The 25,975-nt window shown below is 36.0% G+C and overlaps 1 protein-coding gene across 2 annotated transcripts in view; it reads left to right on the top strand.

Moving 5' to 3' along the window:
- RSF1 (remodeling and spacing factor 1) overlaps window positions 1–25,975 on the top strand; it is a 152,750-nt gene that overhangs the window by 30,543 nt on the left and 96,232 nt on the right. For both annotated transcript variants that reach the window (XM_026010426.2, XM_026010425.2), the window contains exon 2: window positions 13,658–13,749. In XM_026010426.2, coding sequence (XP_025866211.1) covers window positions 13,658–13,749 — 92 coding nt within the window. The remainder of the gene's footprint in view (window positions 1–13,657; window positions 13,750–25,975) is intronic.

Below are 25,975 nucleotides of genomic sequence, written 5' to 3'. Positions count from 1 at the left end.
ACTCCTTCTATGAACTTTGTTTTTTCTTTAAAGTGTTTAGAACCTTAAGGCAGCAATTGTCTTATTTTCAGTTAGATTTTCTATACATAGAACTAAGTATTGAGGTAATGATGCTGCTTTGTTGACAGTTGAAGAATAAGGGGTGGAGATGTTAGGTTTTCAACATAACTGAACAATCTCGATAGAACACTTGCAAAAACACAATTAAGATCTCAGCTATCCTGAACCTATAGGAGCAAGGGTTCTATAAACTGGGATATATCTATGCCTTTTGGGTTATCTGTAAACTTGTTGAACATATTTGCAAACATTTTTATGTTTACATTTTTCTTAGGATGTTCACAGCTTTCATTCAAAACTAGGAGGTCAGGGGCACGGGTGGCTCAAATGGCTGAGTGTCTGCCTTTGGCTCAGGTCATGATCCCAGCATTCTGGGATTGAGTCCCACGCCGGGCTCTCTGCTCAAAAGGGCGTCTGCTTCCCCTCTCCCTCTGTCCCTCCCTCCTGCTCATTCTCTCTATCTCTCAAATATATAAATAAAATCTTTTTTTTTAAAATTTTTTTTATTTATTTATGATAGTCACAGAGAGAGAGAGAGAGGCAGAGACACAGGCGGAGGGAGAAGCAGGCTCCATGCACCGGGAGCCTGATGTGGGATTCGATCCCGGGTCTCCAGGATCGCGCCCTGGGCCAAAGGCAGGCGCCAAACCGCTGCGCCACCCAGGGATCCCTATAAATAAAATCTTAAGAAAAAAACCAAAAACCAAAAAACTAAGAGGTCTTATTTTGTATTCCCCAGCAAGCAAACCCTGAGACAAAAATGTGAGTGCTCATAGTTTATTTGGAGAGCAATGCCAGGAAACACCAATAAGGGAAGGGAAAGTGAGACCTGGAAGGGGAAAAACTAATGCAGAGTGTGTTATCAAGTAACTTACGTTATAGGCAATTGGAGTGGAATCCTCCTGTTGAGTTCTGAGAGAGTGTAGATCATATCTCAGATTTATCCTAGCCATGGGGTAATGGAGTTTCTGTCTGCTACTGGTTCAGGGCTGCTCTCAGGAAGGGTTAATTTCCCTGCCCTGTAGTCAGAAAAAAACTTGGACATGGTTGCAGGTTGGCCTGCACTGGAATCCTCTAAGTGCTGGGAGAATAAAGGTGAGGTGCCACCATTGTCTATCTGCTGCAGAGTTAACAGTAACAGTACAATATAATTTCATTTCTTGGTTGATTTATAATATTTAAAAATTGTTTGACAGAAATTCTATGAGATTAAGGAACTACTAATTTCTAGGTAGTAATAATTGTATTATGGTTATTTTTATAGAGTTTTTATCCCTTAGAGATACACAGTGAAATATTTGTTGATTAAATGATAACCTGAAATTTGGTTTAAAATAGCATTTTGGGGTGGGAAATGTCTTTTGGGCATTTGATCATTGCTGAAGTGGGGTGATGAGTTCATGGATTTTGTTATAGTAGTCTCTATTTGGGGATTTGTTTTAACATTTCATAATACAGTTTTTTTGTATTTTTCCCTTTTATTAAATCCAAATATAATTAGCCTATGGTACTATATTAGTTTCAGGTGTACCATATAGTGATTAAAATTTTTTGTACAGGGGATCCCTGGGTGGCGCAGCGGTTTGGCGCCTGCCTTTGGCCCAGGGTGTGATCCTGGAGACCTGGGATCGAATCCCACATCAGGCTCCCGGTGCATGGAGCCTGCTTCTCCCTCTGCCTGTGTCTCTGCCTCTCTCTCTCTCTCTCTCTCTCTCTCTCTCTGTGTGACTATCATAAATAAATTTAAAAAAATTTAAAAAAATTTGTACATTATTTGGTGCTCATCACAATAAACATACTCTTGATCTCCTTCACCTATTTCACCCATCCCCCCACCTCCCCTCACAACCAGTTCTCTGTATTTAAGAGTGTTTTTTTTTTGTTGGTCTTTTTGTTTGTTTTGTTTTTTAAATTCCACATATGAATGAAATCATATGGTATTTGTCTTTGATGGACTTATTTTACTTGGCATAATATCCTCTAGGTCCATCTATGTTGTTGCAAATAACAAGATATGATTCTTTTTTTGTGGCTGAGTAATAATTGCATTGCATATGTTACACATCTTTATCTGTTCATCTGTGAATGGACACGGGTTGTTCCATTTCTGGCTATTGTAAATAATGCTGCAATAAACATAAGGGTACATAAATCTTTTCTAGTTAGTGCTTTTGTTTTCTTTGGGTAGATATCTGATAGTGGAAGTACTAGATCTCATACAGTAATGCTATTTTTACTTTTTTGAGACACCTCTGTCCTGTTTTCCATAGTGACTGTACCAGTTTGCATTACCATTCAGTGTACAAGGGTTCCTTTTTCTCCTGTCCTCACCAACACTTACTATTTTTTGTCTTTTTGATTTTGGCCATTCTGACAGGTGTGAGGTGATATCTCATTATGGTTTTGATTTGCATTTCCCTGATGATTAGTGATGTTGAGCATCTTGGTTTGGTTTTGTTTTCTTGTAAAATGTTCAATAGTATCATTTTGCTGAGTAGAAATATCTCTGTCTGAAGTTAAGTTCAGGGTCATATGAATGGTTAAATAATATAAGACTGCAAAAAACACATATACTTTTTTTTTCTTTAAATTGTGGTTATCAGGGGATCCCTGGGTGGCTTAGCGTTTTAGCACCTGCCTTTGGCCCAGGGCGCGATACTGGAGTCCCGGGATTGAGTCCCGTGTCGGGCTCCCAGCATGAAGCCTGCTTCCTCCTCCTGTGTCTCTACCTCTCTCTCTCTCTGTCTATCATAAATAAATAAATCTTTAAAAAAATAAATTGTGGTTATCAGATGTTCCTTGTTGGTTGCTTTAACAGTCTTTAGGCAGAACCTATTTTTTATTGCTGTTGTTTTGCTGATGCTTCGATTGAATTTACCTAAAAATCACCAACATTTTATTCAGATAACTTTGGTTTACTTTTTGATCATTTTTAGATCAGCTGGCTGGCCCCCAAATAAGGTATCAGCATTTTGCTTTTAATAAGACATGATCACCATCTGGTGGTGAATAACAGTAACTTTGGCTTGTATTGCTTTATGATTTAGAATGCTGTTTTGATAAACATTTTCTTATTTATTGTAATAACTGTAGAAATTACAGTGAACTCATTTCTGCTAAGACTTCAAGAAAATCTAAGATGATCTAGTGTGTCACCTATGTATCTCTGCTTGTTAAATGAATGTTGATTGAAGGAAAAGTGTGAACTGGTCACTTCTTAGGAAGGAATGAAGACAATATACATTTCATAAAGAAATAGAGGGTTTTTGTTGTTGTTTTAAGTAAGTTCTCCACCTTCTGTGGGTCTTGAACTCACAACTGGGATATCAAGAGTCACATGCTCTACTGACTGAGCCAGCCCCTGAAATGGAATTCTTTTAAGTTCATAGTTCTTCAGAATTGTCTTTAAAAGAAGTATCAGACTGATTTCACAACACCTAAAATCGTGGCATTGGATCATAAAGGCATCTTGTAGTATGCTGTTCCAGTTTTTAGATAGTATGGGGTGTACATGATGAAGATAGAAGTCTGGCATTTTATAGAGATCTAGTATTAGGAAATCACTGTATATGTAGGTACATCTTTTCCTTTCTTTTTAAAGATTTATTTTTTTTAAGATTTTATTTATGAGAGACGCAGAGAGAGAGGGAGAGAGGCAGAGAACACAGGCAGTGGGAGAAGCAGGCTCCATGCAGGGAGCCTGCCGTGGGACTCTATCCCAGGTCTCCAGGATCACGCCCTGGCCTGAAGGCGGCAGTAAACCCCTGAGCCACCCGGGCTGCCCTAAAGATTTATTTATTTTAGAGAGAGTGAGAGCGAGAGAGAACAAGGTAGGAGAGGGGCAGAGGGAGTAGGGAGTGAAACTTAAGTGAAACTTAAACTCTGACACAGGGCTGGATTTCAACACTCTGAGATCATGACCTGAGCAGAAACCAAGAGTCTGATGCTTAACCCAGCGCACCACCTAGGCACCTGTCCTCTCTCTCTTTTTTTTTTTTTTTTTTTTTAAGTACACCCAGTGTGGTCTCAGACTCACGACCCCAGGGATCAAGATTCAGATGCTCTACTGACTAAGCCAGCCAAGTGCCCTCATATAGGTATTTCTTCAGTTAAACATACAGACTTCAGGGATCCCTGGGTGGCGCAGCGGTTTGGCGCCTGCCTTTGGCCCAGGGCGCGATCCTGGAGATCCAGGATCGAATCCCGCGTCGGGCTCCCGGTGCATGGAGCCTGCTTCTCCCTCTGCCTATGTCTCTGCCTCTCTCTCTCACTGTGTTCCTATCATAAATAAATAAAAATTAAAAAAAAAAACATACAGACTTCATTATTTGCTCCTATATACATATTTCAGTGGGTGCATTTACGTCTTCCATTACTCCCCTCCAAAGGGAGAGAGAAGGGAAAAAATCAAGTGCAAATAAGTTGTCTTGAGGTAGTGATATCATCTAATGACTCATAGTGAACTGGAGCCCAGAGCTGGCACTTTTGCCATCATTTTCATCTCCTCTTCCTCAAAATCTTCCTGCATACTGTTAGTTTACAGAAAGGAGGGGGAGGAGCAAAGGGAGAGGAGAAGAGAGAATCTTAAGCAAACTCCATGCTTAGCTTGGAGTCTGACCCAGGGCCCAATCTCAGGACCATGAGATCATGACCTGAGCCAAAATAAAGAGTGGGACACTTAACCAACTGAGCCACCCAGGTGCCCCTCTCTTTGACACCTGTAGCAACTCTCTTTTTTTTTTTCTTGCAGCTGCAGAACTTTTACTTTGCACCCTCTCTATTGCTTCCCTTGCTTTCTTGTCTGTATTTCAGTTCATCAAATTATTGAGTGAATCAGGAACTGTGGTTGGTACTGAGAATACAGTGATGAAAAAGGCAGTTTAATCTGTTCTTTATAGAGCTTCAATCTAAGGATGGGAGAGAGGAGGAAGAGGAGATAGAGGATAGATAATTGCAAAGTGAGATTTAGATCATTAAGACTATATGATGTCAGTTTTGCCCTGAGAGTATATACTATTGTGGATTTTATAGTTTTAAGTTTTCCAGAAAGCAATTTGGAAGTGGAGTGACTATTCTAAAATTACCATTTATGGATGAGATAATTGAGGTTTGTACCCTTCTCGTGACTTTGTCTAGTGCTTTTTTAATAATATACATATAATATAGATTTTAAGTATTAATTGAAATATTAAGTTCAGGCTTTTAAGTGAAATGTGAACATTTGAAATGATGAAGAGTATAAGAAAGAAGACATACTACAAATAAATTTATTTGACTTTATCATTAAGTGTGTGTATATGTTCCTTTTCTAAATGTAGGAATATGGTTTCACAAAAAGTTGTGGTTTCTGCTTTTAAACATGAACAAGGGCAGCCTGGGTGGCTCAGTGGTATAGCGCAGACTTTAGCCCAGGGCGTAATCCTGGAGACCCGGGATCGAGTCCCACATTGGGCTCCCTGCATAGAGCCTGCTTCTTCCTCTGCCTGTGTCTCTGCCTCTCTCTGTCTCTGTGTCTCTCATGAATAAATAAATAAAATCTTTAAAAAAAATAAATAAACATGAACAAATTAGGACAGCCCCAGTGGCACAGCGGTTTAAGCGCCGCCTGCAGCCCGGGACGTGATCCTGGGGACCCGGGATCGAGTCCCACATCGGGCTCCCTGCTTCTCCTTCTGCCTGTGTCTCTGCCTTTCTCTCTAGCTGTGTCTCTATGAATAAATAAATAACATTTAAAAAAAACAAAATAAACATGAACAAATTAATTGGGATCACTTAGAAGACAAATAAACAGTAGTCACTTCCTGAGATTAAGATTGGTGTAGGTGCTTTTAAGAAGAAGCATTCTACATTTTGCAACTTGCCTTGAGGGCACTTCTCTGCATCTCTGCTCTTGCAGCCTTAGTTCAGGCCATTATTACCTCTTTCCTGAAGTATGGCTATAGCCTCCTAATTAATCCTATTTGCTTCCGTCTCCCTCATTCCTCACAGAGCAACCAAAGTGACCTCCACATCTCCTTTAACTTTTTAAATCATAAAAAATGTGAAACATGTAAAAGTAGAAAGTTGTATAATGAATTTCATATATCCATCACCCCCCCTTCAGGACAGTATTATGATTTTGTTTCATCTGTAACTCCATCTACAGACCCCACTCCACTCCTGCCCCTGCTGCCTAGATTGTTTTGAAGCAGGTCCTAGACATAGAATGATCTTTTAAAAACTTGGATCATGAAACTTTCCTAAATTCTTCCTTGAGTTCTCATTTCACTTAGAATAAAATCTAAACTCTTTACTTAGCCCCCTAAGGCTTTATGAAGTTTGCCCCTTGTTTACTTCTCCAGCCATGCTGGAAGTTTTTGGTTGCCTCAGGACTTCTCTACAGGCATTTCCTTGTAGCTAGCATGTTCTCTTCCTTGGCTTAGTTGATTGCTTCTTTAAGGTCTCATCTTTATTAGCCTTACCTGATGGCTTTACCCTATGTAAGATGTTTCCCTAAAATGTTAGCAATTGGTGCATCTTGGTGAAGGATATACTAGTCTTTCAACTTTTCACTTTTGTTGTGGGAAAAGTCCTCCTCTTCCTTAAATACTATTCACATCACTATTTCTTTTTAAATTTGTTTTGGGTCTTTCTCTTTCTTCTCCCCTCTATACCCCTCAAGTCCTTCATGGTTATTAAATGGAGTAGAGAGAAAAGAGAGGAGAAATAACAGCTGATTAGAGTTGAAGGCCTGTGATACTACGGAAGCCATTGCCTCAATTATCTCATTGCCTCTGCCAGGATGCTTTGCCTTGAATATAAGGAAAAAGAAACATTTATTTTATTTTATTTTTAAAATTTTATTTATTTATTCACGAGAGGCACAGAGAAAGAGAGAGAGGCAGGCTCCATACAGGGAGCCTGATGCGGGACTCCATCCTGGGACTCCAGGATCATGCCCTGGGTTGAAGGCAGGTGCTAAACTGCTGAGCCACCCAGGGATCCCAAAAGAAACCCTTTAAAGATTGACTCATGTGAGTATGTCTCACATCATCTTACACAGAGAAAGGCCTTTCCTCTCCATAAAGAAACATCTACTTCTCTTTCAGGAAGGAGTGGTGAATTGTTGGTTATCACAACCTCCAACCATGCTGATATTTGTAGTACGCTGATTACTTTCTTTGAAGCAGAGACATTTTCACAGTTTTGGTTCTGAAATCATCTGAACCATGTTTTTTTTCTCCACCTATAAGGGAACAGCAGTATGGTTTTAAATGAAATTCATAAACTTAAGGTGGAGCAGCAGATACCCCTTGGTTTGTCTGCCTGCAACAGCTCTTGGATTTATTTTACCCATTATGGTAATAAGCTGAGTTTAGTACCTTATACTTACTTGGCATCTCTGAACTATTGTTTTTCACAGAGTGGCTTAAGATATAGTTCATTATCTCAGTCTATTTCTTTTCAGGAAATTTTAGGATGATTGATTAAATGAATTATTTAAAGATAAGGTATATGTAACAGTTATTTCAAGGAACAGGGGGTCTGTGGGAATAGTCTCATTATTGCTAAAGCTGTGCTCCCTCAACAGAGTTTGGGAAAACTGGGCAGTAAGTAAAGTTTATTGTAAGGTTATCTTTTTTTTTCTTTTTAAGAATTTATTTATTTATTTGTGAGAGAGACACAGAGAGAGGCAGAGACATACACAGGCAGAGGGAGAAGCAGGCTCCTCACAGGGAGCCTGATGCGGGACTTGATCCTAGGACCCTGAGATCACGATCTGAGCCAAAGGCAGATGCTCAACCACTGAGCCACCCAGCTGCCCCTGTAAGGTTATCTTTTAATCATTATATCTGAAATCAGTGTTCTTTGATCAGTGACATATAAAATCAGCTGGTTTTGTGACTCTTAAGTGTATCTATGCTTACAAGCATACAGGACATTTAAGTAAGACTATTGGGAAATGAGAAGAATTCTAACATATGTTATTATGAGCTGCTGTAAAATTTGACCGTTTAGAAAGCAGAATTACAAGTAATAAGTCTAGAATTGTAGAAGTAGCAGCGTTCTCAAGGCTTGGTGCTAGAAAGATGCTTAGAAAAATGTCCAAATATAGAACATCTTTGGGGGATTGGATCAGTAATGCAGTCTGAGATTCTACCACTTTCTGCTGCTTCATACCTACATCCTCTTGGCAGGGCCTTCATGAATTCACATGGCCTTGACCTTTCCTTCTGCTTCAGAATCTTTTAACTCTTGAGCCCTTGTGAAAGAAATGGGTCAGTTAAAGGTTATATATCAAACTGTCATGTGTTGGTAGAGATCTTAATGTGACAAAACTTATATTTTTCGGAATGACAAGTTTGTTAACAGATATCTGTAGAAGGAAGTTAATAATTACCAAATATTTGGAAAATGAGACTAGAAAGTGTTCCAAGTGATTTAGATAAGTGAATTTATAGATGTCACTCTGTGTTTTAGAAAATTATCATGTATTTTAAAAATATGATTGATAACTTATAGCTGCACTATCTAAAGTCATAGCTATTTGCCACATGTAGATATTTAAATTTAATTTTAAAAATTAATAGTGTAGTGCTTCAGTTCTATTAGCCACATATCAAGTGTGCTGTAGTTACATGTAGATGGCTATTATATTGGAAAGTGCTGATAAAGACTATTTCCATCATTATAGAATGATCTGTTGAATAGATAGCATGTTTAGAGAATTTAGAGTATGGGAATTTTAATATTTTCAATTTAACTATGATGTTGGTTAATTTTTCTGTTAAGTTTTTGCCTGTTTCTTAACAGTTGACAAAATATTAAGAGCCACTAATGTCCCTAAAGGTCATCAGCTTATCAGTTCTATTTGTAACAAAAATATAAGCAAATCATATGTTAACTGGACTTATTGTGGTGATCATTTTGCAACATATACATATACTAAATTATTATGTTGTGTACCTGAAATTAATATGATATGTTAATTATATGTCTAAAGTATAAGTAAATTATTAGCAAATTGTGGGTTATAAATTTTAGTTTTAGGTATGCTAGCTCTATATGATCCACTACAGTAGCCATTAGCCATTAGTGGCTCTTGAGAACTTGAATATGGCTAGTATGAAATGAGATATGCTGTAAGTATAAAATGCACACTTTGTTTTGAATACTAAGTAAAAAATAAGATGTAAATTGAATGGTGTCAAAAGGTACAAACTTCCAGCTATACAATTAATAAGTCATGGGAATATAATATACAGCATTGTGACTATAGTTAGTAATACTGTATTGCTTGTTTGAAAGTTGCTAAAAAAGTAAGTCTTAAAAATTCTTATCACAGAAATATTTTGCAGGCATATTAGGTGATAGATGTTAACTAGACTTACTGTGGTGATCATTTTACAATGTATACAAATACTGAATACAAATATGGAATCACTGTTGTGCAATTGAGACTAATATAATGTTATTTGTCAACTATACTACAATTCAAAAAAATAAAATATCAAGTAAAAAATGTAAAATAACATATTTTAGATTCTGACTATATACTGAAATAATATAGTATTAAATAACATATTATTAAAGTTAATTTTGGCCTATTTTTATGAATGAACTACTAGAAAATTTGAAATAATGTGGCTCATCTTATATTTCTGTTGGACAGTGGTGTGCAAGAGCCAGTGCCCTAATAAACAAGTAGTATATAATTTATTTCTACATGCCTAAATCAACAATGACTAAACTTGTCAAGTGGACCCAAAGCAATTTTTTTGGTGTATAGTTATTTCTGCCATGTTAGATTTTTAGGAATAGTACTAGTTGTATCAACAAAACTTTTTGTGATTTTATATATCTGTATGATATGGAACACATATCAAAAAATACATAAAACACTGATGTAAAGGCTTAGCCAGCTGCTAAGGGAATGATACAGGCAGTATGAGTACTTTGGGCATTCCAAGGACAGACATGTTGCCAGAATCGTTGGAAGGCTGTCACAGAGACTTTGGGCCTTTTATTGATGAGACACTGAAAGAGAAATATGATTCAAGTGGGGAAAAAACCGTAAGCTGAAGGGCTTAAATAAAGCCCAGATAGGTAGTGGTCTGGGCATGTGAACAGGCCAGAATAATTTGAATCAAGGATTTCAGTATGAAAGTGAGAGAGAAGGATTGGAATGTTAGGTTAAGAATGAATATAAGATTCTGAGGCTACAGTACGAAATCTGGATGAGTTTAATATAGGTATTTAGGAACCAGAAAAGGTGACAATGAATAGGAAGTGTTAATGAAAACAGTATATTTGGAAGGTTGGTTTTGTTATAAGAGATTACCATAGCTATTTTTCTAGATATCTAGATATCCTAGAGAAATTGGAGGTAGGAACAGGGTTGAGATGTATGAAGGCAGAATCATCAAGACTATTATTGTGTTTGAGAAAAGTAGAAAAGGAAGAATTGACACGGGCCTTGATTCCCCAAATATCACAACAGAAATAAAGATATTTTAGCTTTATGTAATGTTTTCATACTTTAAAACTGTAAGATAGCTAATGTAGCCCGTTATGGATGAGTTTGAAATTCAGGGTTTAAAGAATTTCACCAGAAGAATTCTAATTACTTTGTATTAAGTGGTGCAGTTGACAACCGAACCCTGGTCTTTTTCTTCCTACTGTATTCTCATTAGCATCTACTCAGTTGCCTAAGCCAGTGCCTTTTTCTTAACTTTCTCTCTAACTTTGCATAGCCAATCAATCACTCAGTTGTATTATTTGTTTCCTAAACATTTCTCAGATCGCCTACTTCTGTCTATACCACTTCTACTTAAGTTCAGGTTACTCCCATCTTTCTGGGTTGATACTTTCCATAATGTATGTTTAATCTCTACCTTGCCTCCTACCTCCTAAAACAAGCAAGCAAATAAAAGCAGTCTGTTTTCCTACAATTTAATTGCTTTCTAAAGTGTAGAAAACACTTGCTTAAACTTTTATTTTTTTAATTTATTTTTATTTTTTTAAGATTCTATTTACTTATTCATGAGAGACACAGAGAGAGGCAGAGACACGGGCAGAGGGAGAAGCAGGCTCCATGCAGGGAGCCTGACGTGGGACTTGATCCCAGGTCTCCAGGACTTGATCCCGGGTCTCCAGGACCAGGCCCTGGGCTGAAGGTGGCGCTAAACTGCTGAGCCACCCGGGCTGCCCTATTTTTTTGATTTTTAAAAAGATTTTATTAGAGAGAGAGAGAGAGAGAGAGAATCAGCAAGTGAGAGCAAGAGAGAGCACAAGCAGGGGAGAGGAAGAAGTGGACTCCCCACTAAGCAGGGAGCCTGATGTGGGGCTTGATTCCAGGATCATGACCTGAACTGACTGAGCCATCTGGGTGTCCCTTGCCTAAACTTTTAAATAAAATATAAACTTCTTAGCCTAGACATACTAGGTTCTTCATAATCATACTTTTATCTGTGTCCATGCCTCCACTTCCATGATCACTTTGTTTTTCAGTCTTTTGCATCTGCTGTTACTTCTGTAAGTAATGTCCTTTCCCCCATTTTCAGTGCTGTACCCTCAATCCCAAACTTAGGTTTAGGTTTAGTATGAATAGTCTTTGTCTACTTGTCTATAACCACCCCTCCTATTCTTCTCCCTGATCCCACCCTCCAACCCACCCACTATCCAAACCCCTAAGAAGACCAACTTAAGTAGGCTTATTAAGGGTAGAGTCTTTTTCTTGTTTATTGGTAGTGGTCCCACAGTAATTTGTTGGATGGGTGAATGTTTTTATACTTCAAGAAAATCATCTTGAAGTTAAAATTAGCTTTAGTGGAGTATGAAGAGTCTGAAAGAATGACTGAAAATTACTCCATCATTTCCCAACCTGTTCTTTAGAGCACTTGTATCCTAAGTTATAGAAGATAGTGTATGTTTGGGTGCCTGGATGGCTCAGTCAGTTAAGTGTCTGCTTTCAGTTCAGTTCATGATCCCAGAGTCCCAGGATTGAGTTCCACATCTGGTTCTCTGTCATTAGGAAGTCTGCTTCTCCTGTCTGCCAGGGAGCTCACTCACTCTCTTTCCCTCAAATAAATAAATAAGTAAATAAATAAAATCTTAACAAAAAAAGAATAATGTGTATTTCACACAAAATTCCATGATCAAATATATTAGGTAATGTTACAGATTATATCCTTTTCTTGGATATTCACAATGCACCTAAGATCAATAAAGACATCAAGAAGTTCTACAGTAGAAAACGACAACAACAAAACAACTTTTTTTTTTTTGATCCAGTATTTTTCTAATGTATTTGATTATGGAACCTAAATTTTTAGAGAGTATACCTCCAATTTCTCTTAGGTTACTGGTGGTATTTGGGATATGCTAAATTTGATAGGTGTGTATGTGTGTCCTTTATTTACCTCAAGTCTGACTCATATAATTAAACAAGATAATCAGATAATGCCCAAGAGATATATGGAACTCTGGTTGTTTACAGTTAGAAGAGAAAATCTGAGAGAAGGTTTTTAGAAGAGAAAATTTGAGGGAACCTTCAAATATTTGAAGGTTCTAACAGAAGAGGAATTGAAATTATTGTCTTTGAAATTAGAGAACAAGAATAAGAACCAGAGAAGGAAAGTGTAGGAAGGCAGATTTTGACCATGTAAAAGGCTAACTTTCTAATAACTAGAACTTTGAAAGTTAAGTCAATTTTCTGTCCCTGAAGTTTGTCAAGTGAAGATTTATAGGGATGCTATAAAGAGCTGTAGCACATAAAGGAGGTATAGGTTGAAAGAGTAGTTTTGTGAAATAGTTTGAAAACCACTAGACTTATTTCTGAAATATCCATCAACTTGGAATTTGTATTCCTTGATTCTTTTCTATGAATCTGTGTCTTGGTCTGCTATCTAAGTAAATTATCCAAATATGTGTTAAGAGAAACAAGCACTAGTAGAAATTTTAGTTGTATGATTAACTCGATCTAATGTTTTTATGGGTTTTATTTTTTTAGAACAGTTTTAGATAACAGAAGTTCACATATACACTTTTCCCCAAAAGATGGAACCTCCCCATTGTCCATACCCTGGTACCACAGAAGTACATTTGTTAGAATTGATGAATCTACATTGATGCATCATTATCAAAAATTTAGTTTACATTTAAGTTCGTTTTTTAGAAAGATTTTTTATTTATTCATTTGAGAGAGAGAGCAGATGTTCGAGCAGGGTGGAAGGTCAGAGGCAGAGGGAGAAGCAGGCTCCCTGCTGAACAGAGAGCCCAGTGTGGGACTCAATCCCAGGACCTCAGATCATGACGTGAGCCGAAGGCAGACGCTTAACCTACTGGGCCACCCAGACACCCCTCAAGTTCCTTCTTACTGGATAATACTTTGTAAGAAAACGTGAATGAATGTTCCTGCTGATTTTTGAAAGAGTAGTCTCGGGTTATTTCTTGTCCTTGTTTAGTCTTTTCTGATTCAGGGTCTAAAGGATAGCTAAAACCAACATCATCTATTTTGAAAAAGCACTCGGGATTGGGAAGAGTTCTTTTTTTATCATCTTGAATGTTTATAAATGTTTTATTTTGCTGGCTGACAGTATTTTTTCTTTCTTTTAAGTACCAAAAGAATTGGTGGAGCTCCATTTGAAGTTGATGAGGAAGATTGGCAAATCTGTTACAGCAGACAGATGGGAAAAATATTTGATCAAGGTAAATGTTAAAAATTAACCTCTGTTACTGAAATATTACTCGTATATAGCATAAATTGATATTTCAAAATATGCTTAACTTTTAAAATGGTCTACTTAAAGTTGCAAATTATGACTTAGAAATCCATATAATTACTATCAGTATGTGATTCTCTTCTGCAGTTATTAAGCCATAGTCTTTAGTCCTAAGGTTAGGTTTCAGGGGTATTCTGTCTCTTTTACACCTGACACTGTGCCTAGGAGTTTTCATGTCTTCTCTCATTTAATCCTTAAAATCTGATCAAGTCAAGTAAGACATAGATAAGGCAAAGTTGTTTTTCCTTGAAATCACACAGAATATATAGATAGAGCCAGAATTGGTCTGTTACTTAAAAGGTAAAATGTCATAACACCTTTAAGTCAAGTGTAGGAGACTTCAAAATTAAGGCCAAACCTATCCTCAGTAAAAACACCCTGGGAATTCAGAAAAGTGTTGCCTTACGATAAATCCTATGCAGGAAAGACCATTGAGGAAAAATTGTCTGAAATTGCATCCAAACTTTTAAAATTGTATGTACCTTCCTCCATGATATCATTTGGGAGCATTTTGAATTCTATAACATGCCAGAGTATTAGGTGATATTTTTTGTTACTTTAAAAACTATGTAATTTTCTTATCATTAAAAAAAATATATATGTGTTTATATACCCTTGTATTTTCATATCTGCTTTCTTTGGTGGGGAGGTGTATATATGACTTTAGAGTATTATGAAAAAAAGAACCATCAGGGAACAAGAGTTGTTTGCTTTTATCATACAAGTCACATGTGCTTTTCCATTTATCTGCTGTAAAACACACCATTCCAAATTAAGTGACGTGAAATAATAATCATTTTAATCAGCTCACTGATTTCTCTGGGCAAGGAATTTAGAAAGATCTCTTTCACCATTTTCTGTTGGTTGAAGAAGCTACAGTTTTTCTCACATTTAAAGAGAAGAGATATAGACCCCAAACTCTCAGTGATAGTAGTGTTTTAACTTTTGAAAAACCCAATATTTTCCAGTATTTTTCTACAAGTTTGGAGCACTTCAAAGTTGGCTCAACATTTCAAAAATTTGATGCAATGAGATTCTCTAAAAGCCTGAATAATTAAGGTTGAATGAAATCTCTGAAAAATATTAAAGTATAAATGATAACTGAGCAAGTTTTTAACTATTCAAAGTGCTTTAAAAATTCAAGTGAAATTGCTGTTTTGCCTTTAACAGAATATTTATTAATGATTAAGAATAAGGTTCTGGAGCTTAAAAAGAGATGCTGGAATTTCAGGACATTGATTTTTTTTTTTTTTTTTACCATAACATCTTAGAGGGTGTAGCCTCTTATAAATAAAACTGTTTATTAAAGTGGTTTTGTTTGTTCACATGTTCTGAGAATTTAGGTAGAAATATCTTGTATACTAATTCTATCTCTAAACAAACTTGAGAACCATGGATAATCTATTTTGCTCCTTTGTGTCTCAATTTCTTCATAAAATGTGAGAAATAAAATGAGATGATTTTATTAAAAATAGAGTTATAGGGACACCTGGGTGGCTTAGCGATTGAGCGCCTGTCTTTGGCTCAGGGCGTGATCCTGGGGTTCTAGGATTGAGATCCGTATTGGGCTCCGTGTGAGGAGCCTGCTTCTCCCTCTGCCTATGTGTGTGCTTCTCTCTGTCTCTTATGAATAAATAAATGAAATCTTTTTTTAATAAAAAAGTTATAAAAGAATAAAAGTAGAGTTATATTCACATAACAGAATTTGCCCTTTGAAAGTACACAATTCATTTCTTTTTAGTGTTTTCACAAGGTGATACAGCTATCATCACTGTCTAAACCAGACATTTTCATCCAAAAAGGAACTGCATACTCATTAAGAATTACTCTCCTTTCCCCTAGTCCTTAACAGCTACTGATTTATTTTCTGATTCTATGAATTTTCCTATTCTGAGCATTTCATATAAATAGAATTATACACTCTGTGGCCTTGACCGTCTTGGCTTTTTCACTTAGCATGTTTTCAAGTATCATCTCTGTTAAAATATGAATCAATACTTTCTTCCTTTTTTTTTTTTAAGCAGCTTCCATGCCCAGCATGGAGTTCAGTACAGGGGTTGAACTCACAGCTCTGAGATTGAGACCTGAGTTGAGATCAAGAGTCAGATGCTTAACTGACTGAGCTACCCAGATACCCCAGTACTTTGTTCCTTTTTATGCCTGAATAATGTTCAATCATATGGATATACTGTTTATTTATCCACTTATCAGTTTATGATATTTGGCTTGTTTCTACCTTTTGGCTCTTTAATAAAAAATGCTACCATGAATACTTAGTTACAGGTTTTTGGGTAGACATGTGATTTATTTCTTATATCTAGAATAGAATTACTGAGTCATATGATAATTCTGTAATTAACTGTTTGAGGAACTGCCAGACTATTTTTCAAAGCTGCATCATTTTATATTACCACTAGGAATTTATGAGGATTCCAGATTTTCCACATGCTTCCCCATCAACATTTATGATTGATTGATTGATTTTAACCATCCTGGTGGGTATGAAGTGAGTTCCCATTGTGGTTTTGATTTGCATTTTACTCATGACTAAATGATGTTTCAGCATTCTTTTCATATGCTTGTTGGCTGTGTATATCTTTGGGGAAATGTGGAAAAATGCCTGCTCTTATCCTTCTCCATTGTTTAGTTGGTTGTCTTTTTGTTCTTGAGTTTTTTTTTTTCTTTTTAAAGATTGATTGATTGATTGATTGATTTATGATAGACACAGAGATTGAGAGAGAGGCAGAGACACAGGAGGAGGGAGAAGCGGGCTCCATGCCGGGAGCCCGATGTGGGACTTGATCCCGGGACTCCAGTATCGCGCCCTGGGCCAAAGGCAGGCACCAAACCGCTGAGCCACCCAGGGATCCCCTGTTCTTGAGTTTTAAGAGCTCTTTATATATTTTGCATACTAGACCCTTACCAGTTATATGGTGTCCATATGTTTTTCTCCCATTTTTTTTTTATCTTTTTACTTTCTATGTAACTTTCTTCATGCACAAAAGTTTTAATTTTGATGAAATCTAATATATTTTTTCTTTTTAAGTGTTTTGGTGTGATAACTAAGAAACCATGCCCAACCCAAGATCATGAAGATATAATCCTATAGTCTATACTAACAGTTCTGTACGTTTAGCTTTTATGTTTAGATCTAAGATCTCTTTTAAGTTAATTTTTGTGTATTTTATAAGATTGGGATCCAACTACATCCTTCTGCATGTGGTTATCCAGTTGTTGCATTACCATTTATTGAAAAGACTATTCTTTGCCATATTCGATTACCTTGACATCCTTGTAGAAAGTCAGTTGACCATAAATATAAGGGTTTATTTCTGAAGTCTTTATTTTATTGTCTTATTATATGTTATCATTTACGCTAGTACCATACTGTCTTGATTACTTTGTGATAAATTTTGAAATTGCTCTGTTTCAAGATTGTTTTGGCTTTTCTGTTTTCTCATGCATTTTTGTAATGAGTTTGAATATCAGCTTGTTAATTTCTGCAAAAATGCTAGCTATGATTTAGATAGAGTTAGATATAATATGTAGGGTTAGATACAATCTGGGGAGTATCAGCTTATCAAAAATAAGTCTTCTGATCCATGAAAATAGGATGTCTTTCAAAATAGTTAGGTCTTTAATTCCTTTCAAAAACATTTTGTAGTTTTCTGAGTCCAGTTTTTACACTCAGTTTGTTCAATTTCTTAGTATTTTCTTGGTTTTGATGCTATTATAAATGTGTTTTCTCAATTTCATTTTCAGATCATTCATTGCTAATATGAAGAAATCTTGTATCTTGCAATTTTGCCAAACTTGATTATTAGCTTAAATAGTTTTATTGTGGATTAAGATTATGTCATCTACAAATCTAGGTAGTTTTACTTCCTCCTTTCTAGTCTAGAGCCCCTTTATTTCTTTTTCTTGCATAATTGCTCTCATTAGAACCTCTGGTACACTGTTGTGTAGAAATGGTGAAAACAGACATGCTTGTCATGTTTCTGACCCTAGGGGGAAGTTTTTCAGTCTTTTAAGATTTAATGATATTAGATATGTGTTTTTCACCAGTGTTCTTTTTCAAGTTAAGAAAGGTCTCTTCCTAGTATGTTTAGTATTTTTATCATGATATATAATCTCTTTTAAGTTAATGTTTGTTTATTTTATAAGATAGGGGTCCAACTACATGAAAGGTATTAGAATTTTGTCAGATGTTCTTTCTCCATCTATTGAGACAACTTTGTGGTTTTTTTCCTTTATTAACATGGTGTATTACTTTGATTAATTTTCATATGTTGAAACTGTTGCAGTACTGCAGTCAATCCCATTGTCACGGTTCATAAACCTTTTTATGTATTGCTAGATTTGGTTTGCTAATTTATTGTTGAGGATTTTTGTCTCTGTATTCACAAGGGATACTAATGTGTTGTTTTCTTGAGATGTCTGTGGCCTCATAAAATTAGTTGCAAATTATTTCCTGTATTTTTTTGTAAGTGTTCATGAAGTATTGATGTTTATTCTTTAAACATTTATTAGAATCTAGCCATGAAGCCATCTGGGCTTGGGCTTTTCTTTGTTGGAAGTTTTGTTTTTGTTTACTCAGTCTCTTGTATTTTTTTTTTTTTTTTTAAGAATTTTATTTTATTTATGATAGTCACAGAGAGAGAGAGAGAGAGAGGCAGAGACACAGGCAGAGGGAGGAGAAGCAGGCTCCATGCACCGGGAGCCCGACGTGGGATTCGATCCCGGGTCTCCAGGATCGCGCCCTGGGCCAAAGGCAGGCGCCAAACCGCCGCGCCACCCAGGGATCCCCAGTCTCTTGTATAAGTCAGTTTAGTTTGTGTTTCTTTTGAGTCAATTTCAGTAGTTTATGTCTCTCTACGAAATTGTTTTATCTAGCTTATTGGCATTCATTTATTTATAGTATTCATTTATAATCTTATTTATGTAAAGGTAGTAGTAATATTCCCTCTTTTCTTATTTTACTAATTTTGTATGTTCTTTTTTTTTTCTTGGTCAACGTAGCTATAGGGTTATTAATTTTGCTGATCTTTTATTTTTTTAAAGATTTTATTTATTTGAGAGGGAGAGAGAGAGAGAGAGAGAGCAAGTGCAAACGGGATAAGAGGGAGAAGCAGACACCCCGCTGAGAAAGGAGCCCAATGCGAGACTCACCTGAGCCAAAGGCAGACACTTAATTGACTGAGCCACCCAGGCACCCCAATTTTGTTGGTCTTTTAAAAGCGACTTTATGGTTTTGTTGAGTTTCCCTATACTTTTTCTATTTTATCCTTTCATTTGTGTTAGGTTTAGTTTGCTCTTCTTTTCTGGCATTAAGGTAGAAGTGTAGGTTATTGATATGAGATCTTCCTTTTTTTTTTAATGTAGATGTTTTCAGCTTTATATCTTTATTCCTTTCTTTAGATTCATTCTATAAATTGGTATATTTAATTTTCTTTCATCTCAAACTATTTTCCTGTTTCTCTTGGGATTTCTTCTTTGACTTATTGATTATTTAGTTGTACATTGTTTAATTTCCACATACTTATAAATTTTGGCAATACCTTTTCATTTTACTGGCTTCTAATTTCATTCCATTATGTAGAACATACTTTGATTTTAATCCAGTTAATTTTGTTGAGACTTGTTTTATGGCGTCACTTAATGTGTGTGTGTGTGTGTGTGCATGTGTGTAAAGGCCCTTCAATATTAAAATATAATTATTCTACTTGGGTATTTAGTGAGGTTTGTTAATTTCATATTTACTCTCTTTTCTGATTTTTTCCCTTTTTTCCTGATTATTAGGACTTTTGCTCCCCTATTAATAAAGTGTATGCACAACATTCACATACCTTAGGTACAGATATATATTTTTTCCGTATCCTTTTTTTTTTTTAATTTTTTTTTTTATGATAGTCACAGACAGAGAGAGAGAGAGGCAGAGACACAGGCAGAGGGAGAAGCAGGCTCCATGCACTGGGAGCCCGATGTGGGATTCGATCCCGCATCTCCAGGATCGCGCCCTGGGCCAAAGGCAGGCGCCAAACCGCTGCGCCACCCAGGGATCCCACCGTATCCTTTTTGAATGATAAAGTCTCTACTAATTTTATTTTATTTTATTTTTTAAAGATTTTATTTATTCATCTGAGAGAGTGAGTGAGAGATAGAGAGTGCATGGGGGAAGGACAGAGGGAGAAGGAGAAGGAGACCCTCCTGAGCAGGGAGCCTGGTGTGTGTGTGGCTCAATCCCAGGACTCCAGGATCATGACCTGAGCTGAAAGCAGACGCTTAACCAGTTGAGCCACCCAGGTGCTCCTCTACTATTTTATTAGAGAACAGTAAACTTTTCCTTAATTCTTTGTTCTCCATTAGCTTTCTCCCATCCTCCCTTTCCTGCTTTGTATTAGTTATCTATTGCTTTCATGAGAAATGACCTCAGAACCTTGCTGGTGAAACAGTGAATATCAAGTCTAACATTCTCTGAGCTGTGCCTAATGCTCAGTGCATCCCAAACCATATTTTCCCTGATGTCTGTTGGTTGAAGTTTTCTGTGTGAAGTCTGAAACTGGCCCTGGTACAAAGAAGACAAAGAGACATGAAAGAAAGAAGCAGAGTACTCCAGCTTGATACTGTGGCTGCTCACCAATATGAAAGAAGTTCTGCAGTTGTTTGGATTTGTGTGTCTGCTCTTTGAGGCTTTCCTTGGATCACTTTTCAACTAAACTGTTTGAACTCATCTCAGGTCTTGCTTTTGTTAGAAATCAAAATTTGATAAAGAGTTTAACAAAATGGAAGTCCATAATATCTGATTAACATATAACAATATGTTCAGCATTATTAGTTATCAAAATGATATCAGTAAAAAAGCAATACATAGGATACTCTCCTGAAGTGCCAGTTTCTGGTGAATAGGGGACGTTGCACTGCAGGGTACTCCAAGACCTCCTCTTTGTAAAGTCACTGCTTTATTTTTTTTTTAATTTTTATTTATTTATGATAGTCACAGAGAGAGAGAGAGAGAGAGAGGCAGAGGGAGAAGCAGGCTCCATGTACCGGGAGCTCGACGTGGGATTCGATCCCAGGTCTCCAGGATCGCGCCCTGGGCCAAAGGCAGGCGCCAAACCGCTGCGCCACCCAGGGATCCCAAGTCACTGCTTTAAAGAGTAGAAGACATAGCTGACTTTCTTGAAACTCAAAAACAGATACAGAGAGACAGACAAAATGAGGAGATAGAGAAATTTATCCCAAATGAAAGAACAGTACAAGGCACAGCCAGAGACATAAGTGAAACAGATAAAAGTAACATGCCTGATAGAGAATTTAAAACAATAATCACAGAGATGCTCACTGGACTTGAGAAAAGAAAGTGGAAGACATGAGTGAGACCTTTAAAGCAGAGATAAGGAATAACATAGACTAGATAAAGGGCTTAAAAAAAATCAGAAACACACTTGATGGAATGCATAGCAGGATGGAAGCAGAGGAACAAGTTAGTGACCTAGAAGACAAAGTAATGGAAAGTAATCAAGCTGAACAAAAGAGAGAAAAAAGAATTACATGAAACAAGAATAGACTTAGGAAATTGAGTTGCTCATCAAAAATCATAACATTTGTACTGTAGGAGTTCCAGAAGAAGAAAAAAGAGGGCCAAAAATTTATTTGAAGAAATGATAGCTGAAAACTTCTCTAATCTGGGGGAGGAAACAGACATCTAGATCCAGGAGGCACAGAGAATTCCATCAAAATCAACAAAAGCAGATCCAAACCAAGACATACTATAATTAAATGTGTAGTGTAGTGATAAGAAATAATCTTCAAAGCAGCAAGACAAAAGAAGTACGTAACTTATAAGGGGAAACCCATAAGGCTAGCAGGAGATTTTTCAGCAGAATTTTTGCAAGTTAGAAGGAAGTGATTGGTGTGATATATTCATTCAAAGTGCTGAGTGGGAAAAATCTGCATCTAAGAATACTCTATTCAACAAGGCTATCATTCAGAATAGGAGAGGTAGTTTCTCAGATAAACAAAAAGTAAAGGAGTTTCATGACCACTAAACCACACCTGCAAGAAATATTAAAGGAGACTCTGAATGGAAAGGAGAGACCAAAAGTGACACTATAAAGATAGGAAACACAAAAGCAGTAAAAATGAATATTTCTAAAAAGTCAATTAAGATATCCATAAAAATTATAAAATATAATAACATAGGGACACCTGAGTGGCTCAGTGGTTGAGCATCTGCCTTTGGCTCAGGTTGTGATCCCGGGGTCTTGGGGTCAAGCACCACATCAGGCTCCCTGGGGGGAGCCTTTTTCTCCTTTTGCCTATGTCTCTGCTTCTCTCTGTGTCTCTCTTGAATAAATAAGTAAAATCTTTATGTTATTATATATATAATATTTATTATGTATACATATATATATAAGTATATATAATAACATATATCTACACTTGGGTGGCTCAGTCATTAAATCATCTGACTTTTGATCTTAGCTCAGATCTTGATCTCATGGTAATGAGATCAAGATCCATATTTGGCTCCATGGTGGGCATGGAGCCTACTTTAAAAAAAATAGTAAACACATACCTAAAATCTAGGGAGAAGAGAAGAAAAAGTGTGAGTTCAAACCTAAATGACCATCAACTTAATGTAGACTACTATGTGCACAAAAGATTGTAGAAAAACCTAATGGTAGCCATATATCCGAAACCACCAATAAACCTAGAAAGAATGAAGAGAAAGAAAACCAAATATATCACTAAAGAAAATCAGCAAAAAAATCAGTAAAAGACCAGAAAGGATCAGAGAAAATCTTTAGAAACAACCACAAAACAAATAAAATGACCTTAAATATATATCTATCACTAATGCAAATTAGAAAATGCATTAGAAAATGCAAATGAATTAAATAGTCCAGTCAAAGGATATAAGGTTATAGGGTGGATTAAAGAAACAAGACTCATCTATATACTGCCTGTAAAATACTCATTTTATACTAAAAGACATCTACAGATTGAAAGGGAATGGAGAAACGTCTGTCATGCAAATGGATGTCAAAAGAAAGCTTGAGTAGCAATATTTATATCAGACAAACTTTAAAACAAAAACTGTAAAAAGGCATAACAAAGGACACAATATAAATACAGGGAAATCCATCAAGAAGTTATAACAATTATAAATATTTATGCACTCTACATAAGAGCACCCACATACATACAAAGTTAACAGCAGACATTACATCTAATCAATAGTCATACAATAATATTAAGGGACTTTAACACCCCATTTACATCAGTTGACAGATCATCCAAACAGAGCATCAACAAAGAGACAGTGGCTTTGAATGACACACTGGAGCGTATGGATTTAACAGATACATTCAGAACATTCTTTCCTAAAACAGCAGAATATACATTATTTCAAGTGTGCACAGAACATTGTTCAGAATAGATCACATATTAGTTAACAAAAGCAGTCTCAACAGATTGAAGAAGATTGAAGTCATACCATGCTTCTTCTCTGACCATAATGCTGTGAAACTAGAAATCAACCAGGAGAAAAAATCTAGAAAGATCACAAATACAGGGAGGCTGAATAACATGCTACTGAACAATGAATGGGTCAACCAGGAAATAAAAAAAGAAATTAAAAAATATATCGAAATGCATGAAAAAGAAAACGGTCCAAAACCTATAGGATGCAGCAAAAACGGTTCTAAGAGGGGAGTTTATGGTAATATAGGCCTATGTTAAGAAGCAACAAAAAACCCAAACAACCTAACCTTACACTTAAGGGAGCTAGAAAAAGTAAAACAAACAAGACCTAAAACCAGCAGAAGGAAGGTAATGATAAATATTAGGGTAGAAATAAATTATATAGAAATTAAACAAAGGACAAAAACCAAAAGAACAGATTAATAAAACCAGAAACAGTTCTTTCATAAAAATCGATGACTGATAAACCTCTAGCCCGACTTAAGCAAGAAAAAAAGGGAAAGGACTCAAAATCACAAAGGACAGAGAAGAGAGAGAAGAAATAACAGTCAACACCACAGAATTACAAACAATTATAAAAGAATATTATGAAAAACTATATGCCAACAAATTGAACAACCAATTTGAAATTTGAACAGACCAATTACCAGCAACAAAATTGATTTAGTGATCAAAAACCTCCCAACAAACAAAATTCCAGGACCAGATGGCTTCACAGGCGAATTCTACCAAACATTTTAGGAAGAGGTGATACCTATTCTTCTCAAACTATTTCAAAAGATAGAAAAGGAAGCAAAACTTCCAAATTCATTCTGTGAGGCCAGCATTATCCTGATACCAGGTAAAGACACCAATAAAAAGAGAACTACAGGCCAATATCCCTGATGAACATAGATGCAAAAAACCTCAATAAAATATTAGCAAACTGAATTCAGTGATACATTAAAAAAAAAAAAGCATTCATCATGTTCTAGTGGGATTTATTCCTGGATTGCAGGGGTTGTTCAGTATTTGCAAATCAATCAATATGACACATTATATCAAGAGAAAGTATAAAAACCATATGATCATTTTAGTAGACACAGAAAAAGCATTTGAGAAGTACAATATCCATTCATGATAAAAAGTCTCAACAAAGTTTTAGAGGAAACATACTTCAACATAATAAAGGCCATATATGAAAAACCCACAGCAAACATCATCAATGGGAAAAAATTGAGAGCTTTTCCCCTATAGTCAGGAATGAGACAAGGATTTACACTCCCAACACTTTTATTCAACATAGTACTTACTGGAAGTCCTAGCCACAAGAATCAGATTACAGAAAGAAATAAAAGGCATCCAGATTGGTTAAGGAAGACCTCAAACTTTATTTACAGATGACATGATAACTATATCTAGAAAACCTGAAAACCTACACCAAAAAACTGCTAGAACTGATAAATGAATTTTATTCATTTTCAGAATATACAAAATCCACATACAGAAATTTGCTTTTCTATGCACGAATAATAATGCAGCAGAAAGAGAAATTAAAAAATAATCCCATCTACAATTGCATCAAAATAATGATATACCTAGAAATAAAATAAATAAATAAGTAAAGAGGTAAAAGACCTGTACTCTGAAAATTATAAAACACTGATAAAAGAAATTGAAGATAACGTTAAAGAAGTAGAAAGAGAGAGAAAAAAAAAAAAGAAGTAGAAGGCCATTCCATGCTCATGGATTGGAAGAACAGATATTTTTAAATGTCTAACCTACCCAAAGTAATCTACACCTTTAATGTAATCACTATCAAAATACCAACAGCAGTTTTCACAGAACTAAAGAAAACAAGTCTGAAATTTGTATGAAACCACAAGAGGTCCTGACTAACCAAAGCAACCTTGAAAAAGAAAAACAGAGTTGGAGACATCACAATTCTTGGTTTCAAGTTGTATTACAAACTGTACTAATCAAAACAAAACAGCATAGTCCTTAGCACTAAAATAGACATAGATTAATGAAACAAAAAACCCAGAAATGAAACCAAAATTATATGATCAATTAATCTTTGACAAAGTTGGAAAGAATATCCAGTGGGAAAAAGACAGTATCTTCAACAAATGGTGTTGGGAAATCTGGACAACAACATGCAAAAGAATGATATTGGACCACTTTCTTATACAAAAAAAAAAAATTAAAAATGGATTAAACACCTAAATGTAAGCCCTGAAACTATAGAAAAGTGGAAGAGAATACAGTAACTTCTTTGACATGGTACATAGCAACTTCTTTTCTAAGGCAAGAGAAACAAAAGCAAAAATAAACTATTGGGACTATATCAAAATAAAAAGCTTTCACACAGCGAAGGACCCAGTGAACAAAACTAAAAAAACTGTATCAAAATAAAAAGCCTCCACACAGCAAAGGACCCAATGGACCCATTCCATCCTGTGGGTGAGGGTGTTTGCACGTGACATATCTGATAAAAGGTTAGTATCCAAAATATATAAGGAACTTATAAAAACTCAACATTGAAAAACCAATCCAATTTTTTTAAAAGGGCAAATAGACATGAACAGACATTTCTCCAATGAAGAAATACAGATGGCTGACAGACAAATGAAAAGATGTTAATCATCACTTACTGACAGGGAAATGCAAATCAGAATTAAAGTGAG

This window comes from Vulpes vulpes, chromosome 11 (assembly GCF_048418805.1).
Source record: "Vulpes vulpes isolate BD-2025 chromosome 11, VulVul3, whole genome shotgun sequence".
In the NCBI taxonomy this organism is placed as follows: Eukaryota; Metazoa; Chordata; class Mammalia; order Carnivora; family Canidae; genus Vulpes; species Vulpes vulpes.
Note: the sequence above shows the minus strand (reverse complement) of the source record. Positions and strands in the feature narration are given on the sequence as shown.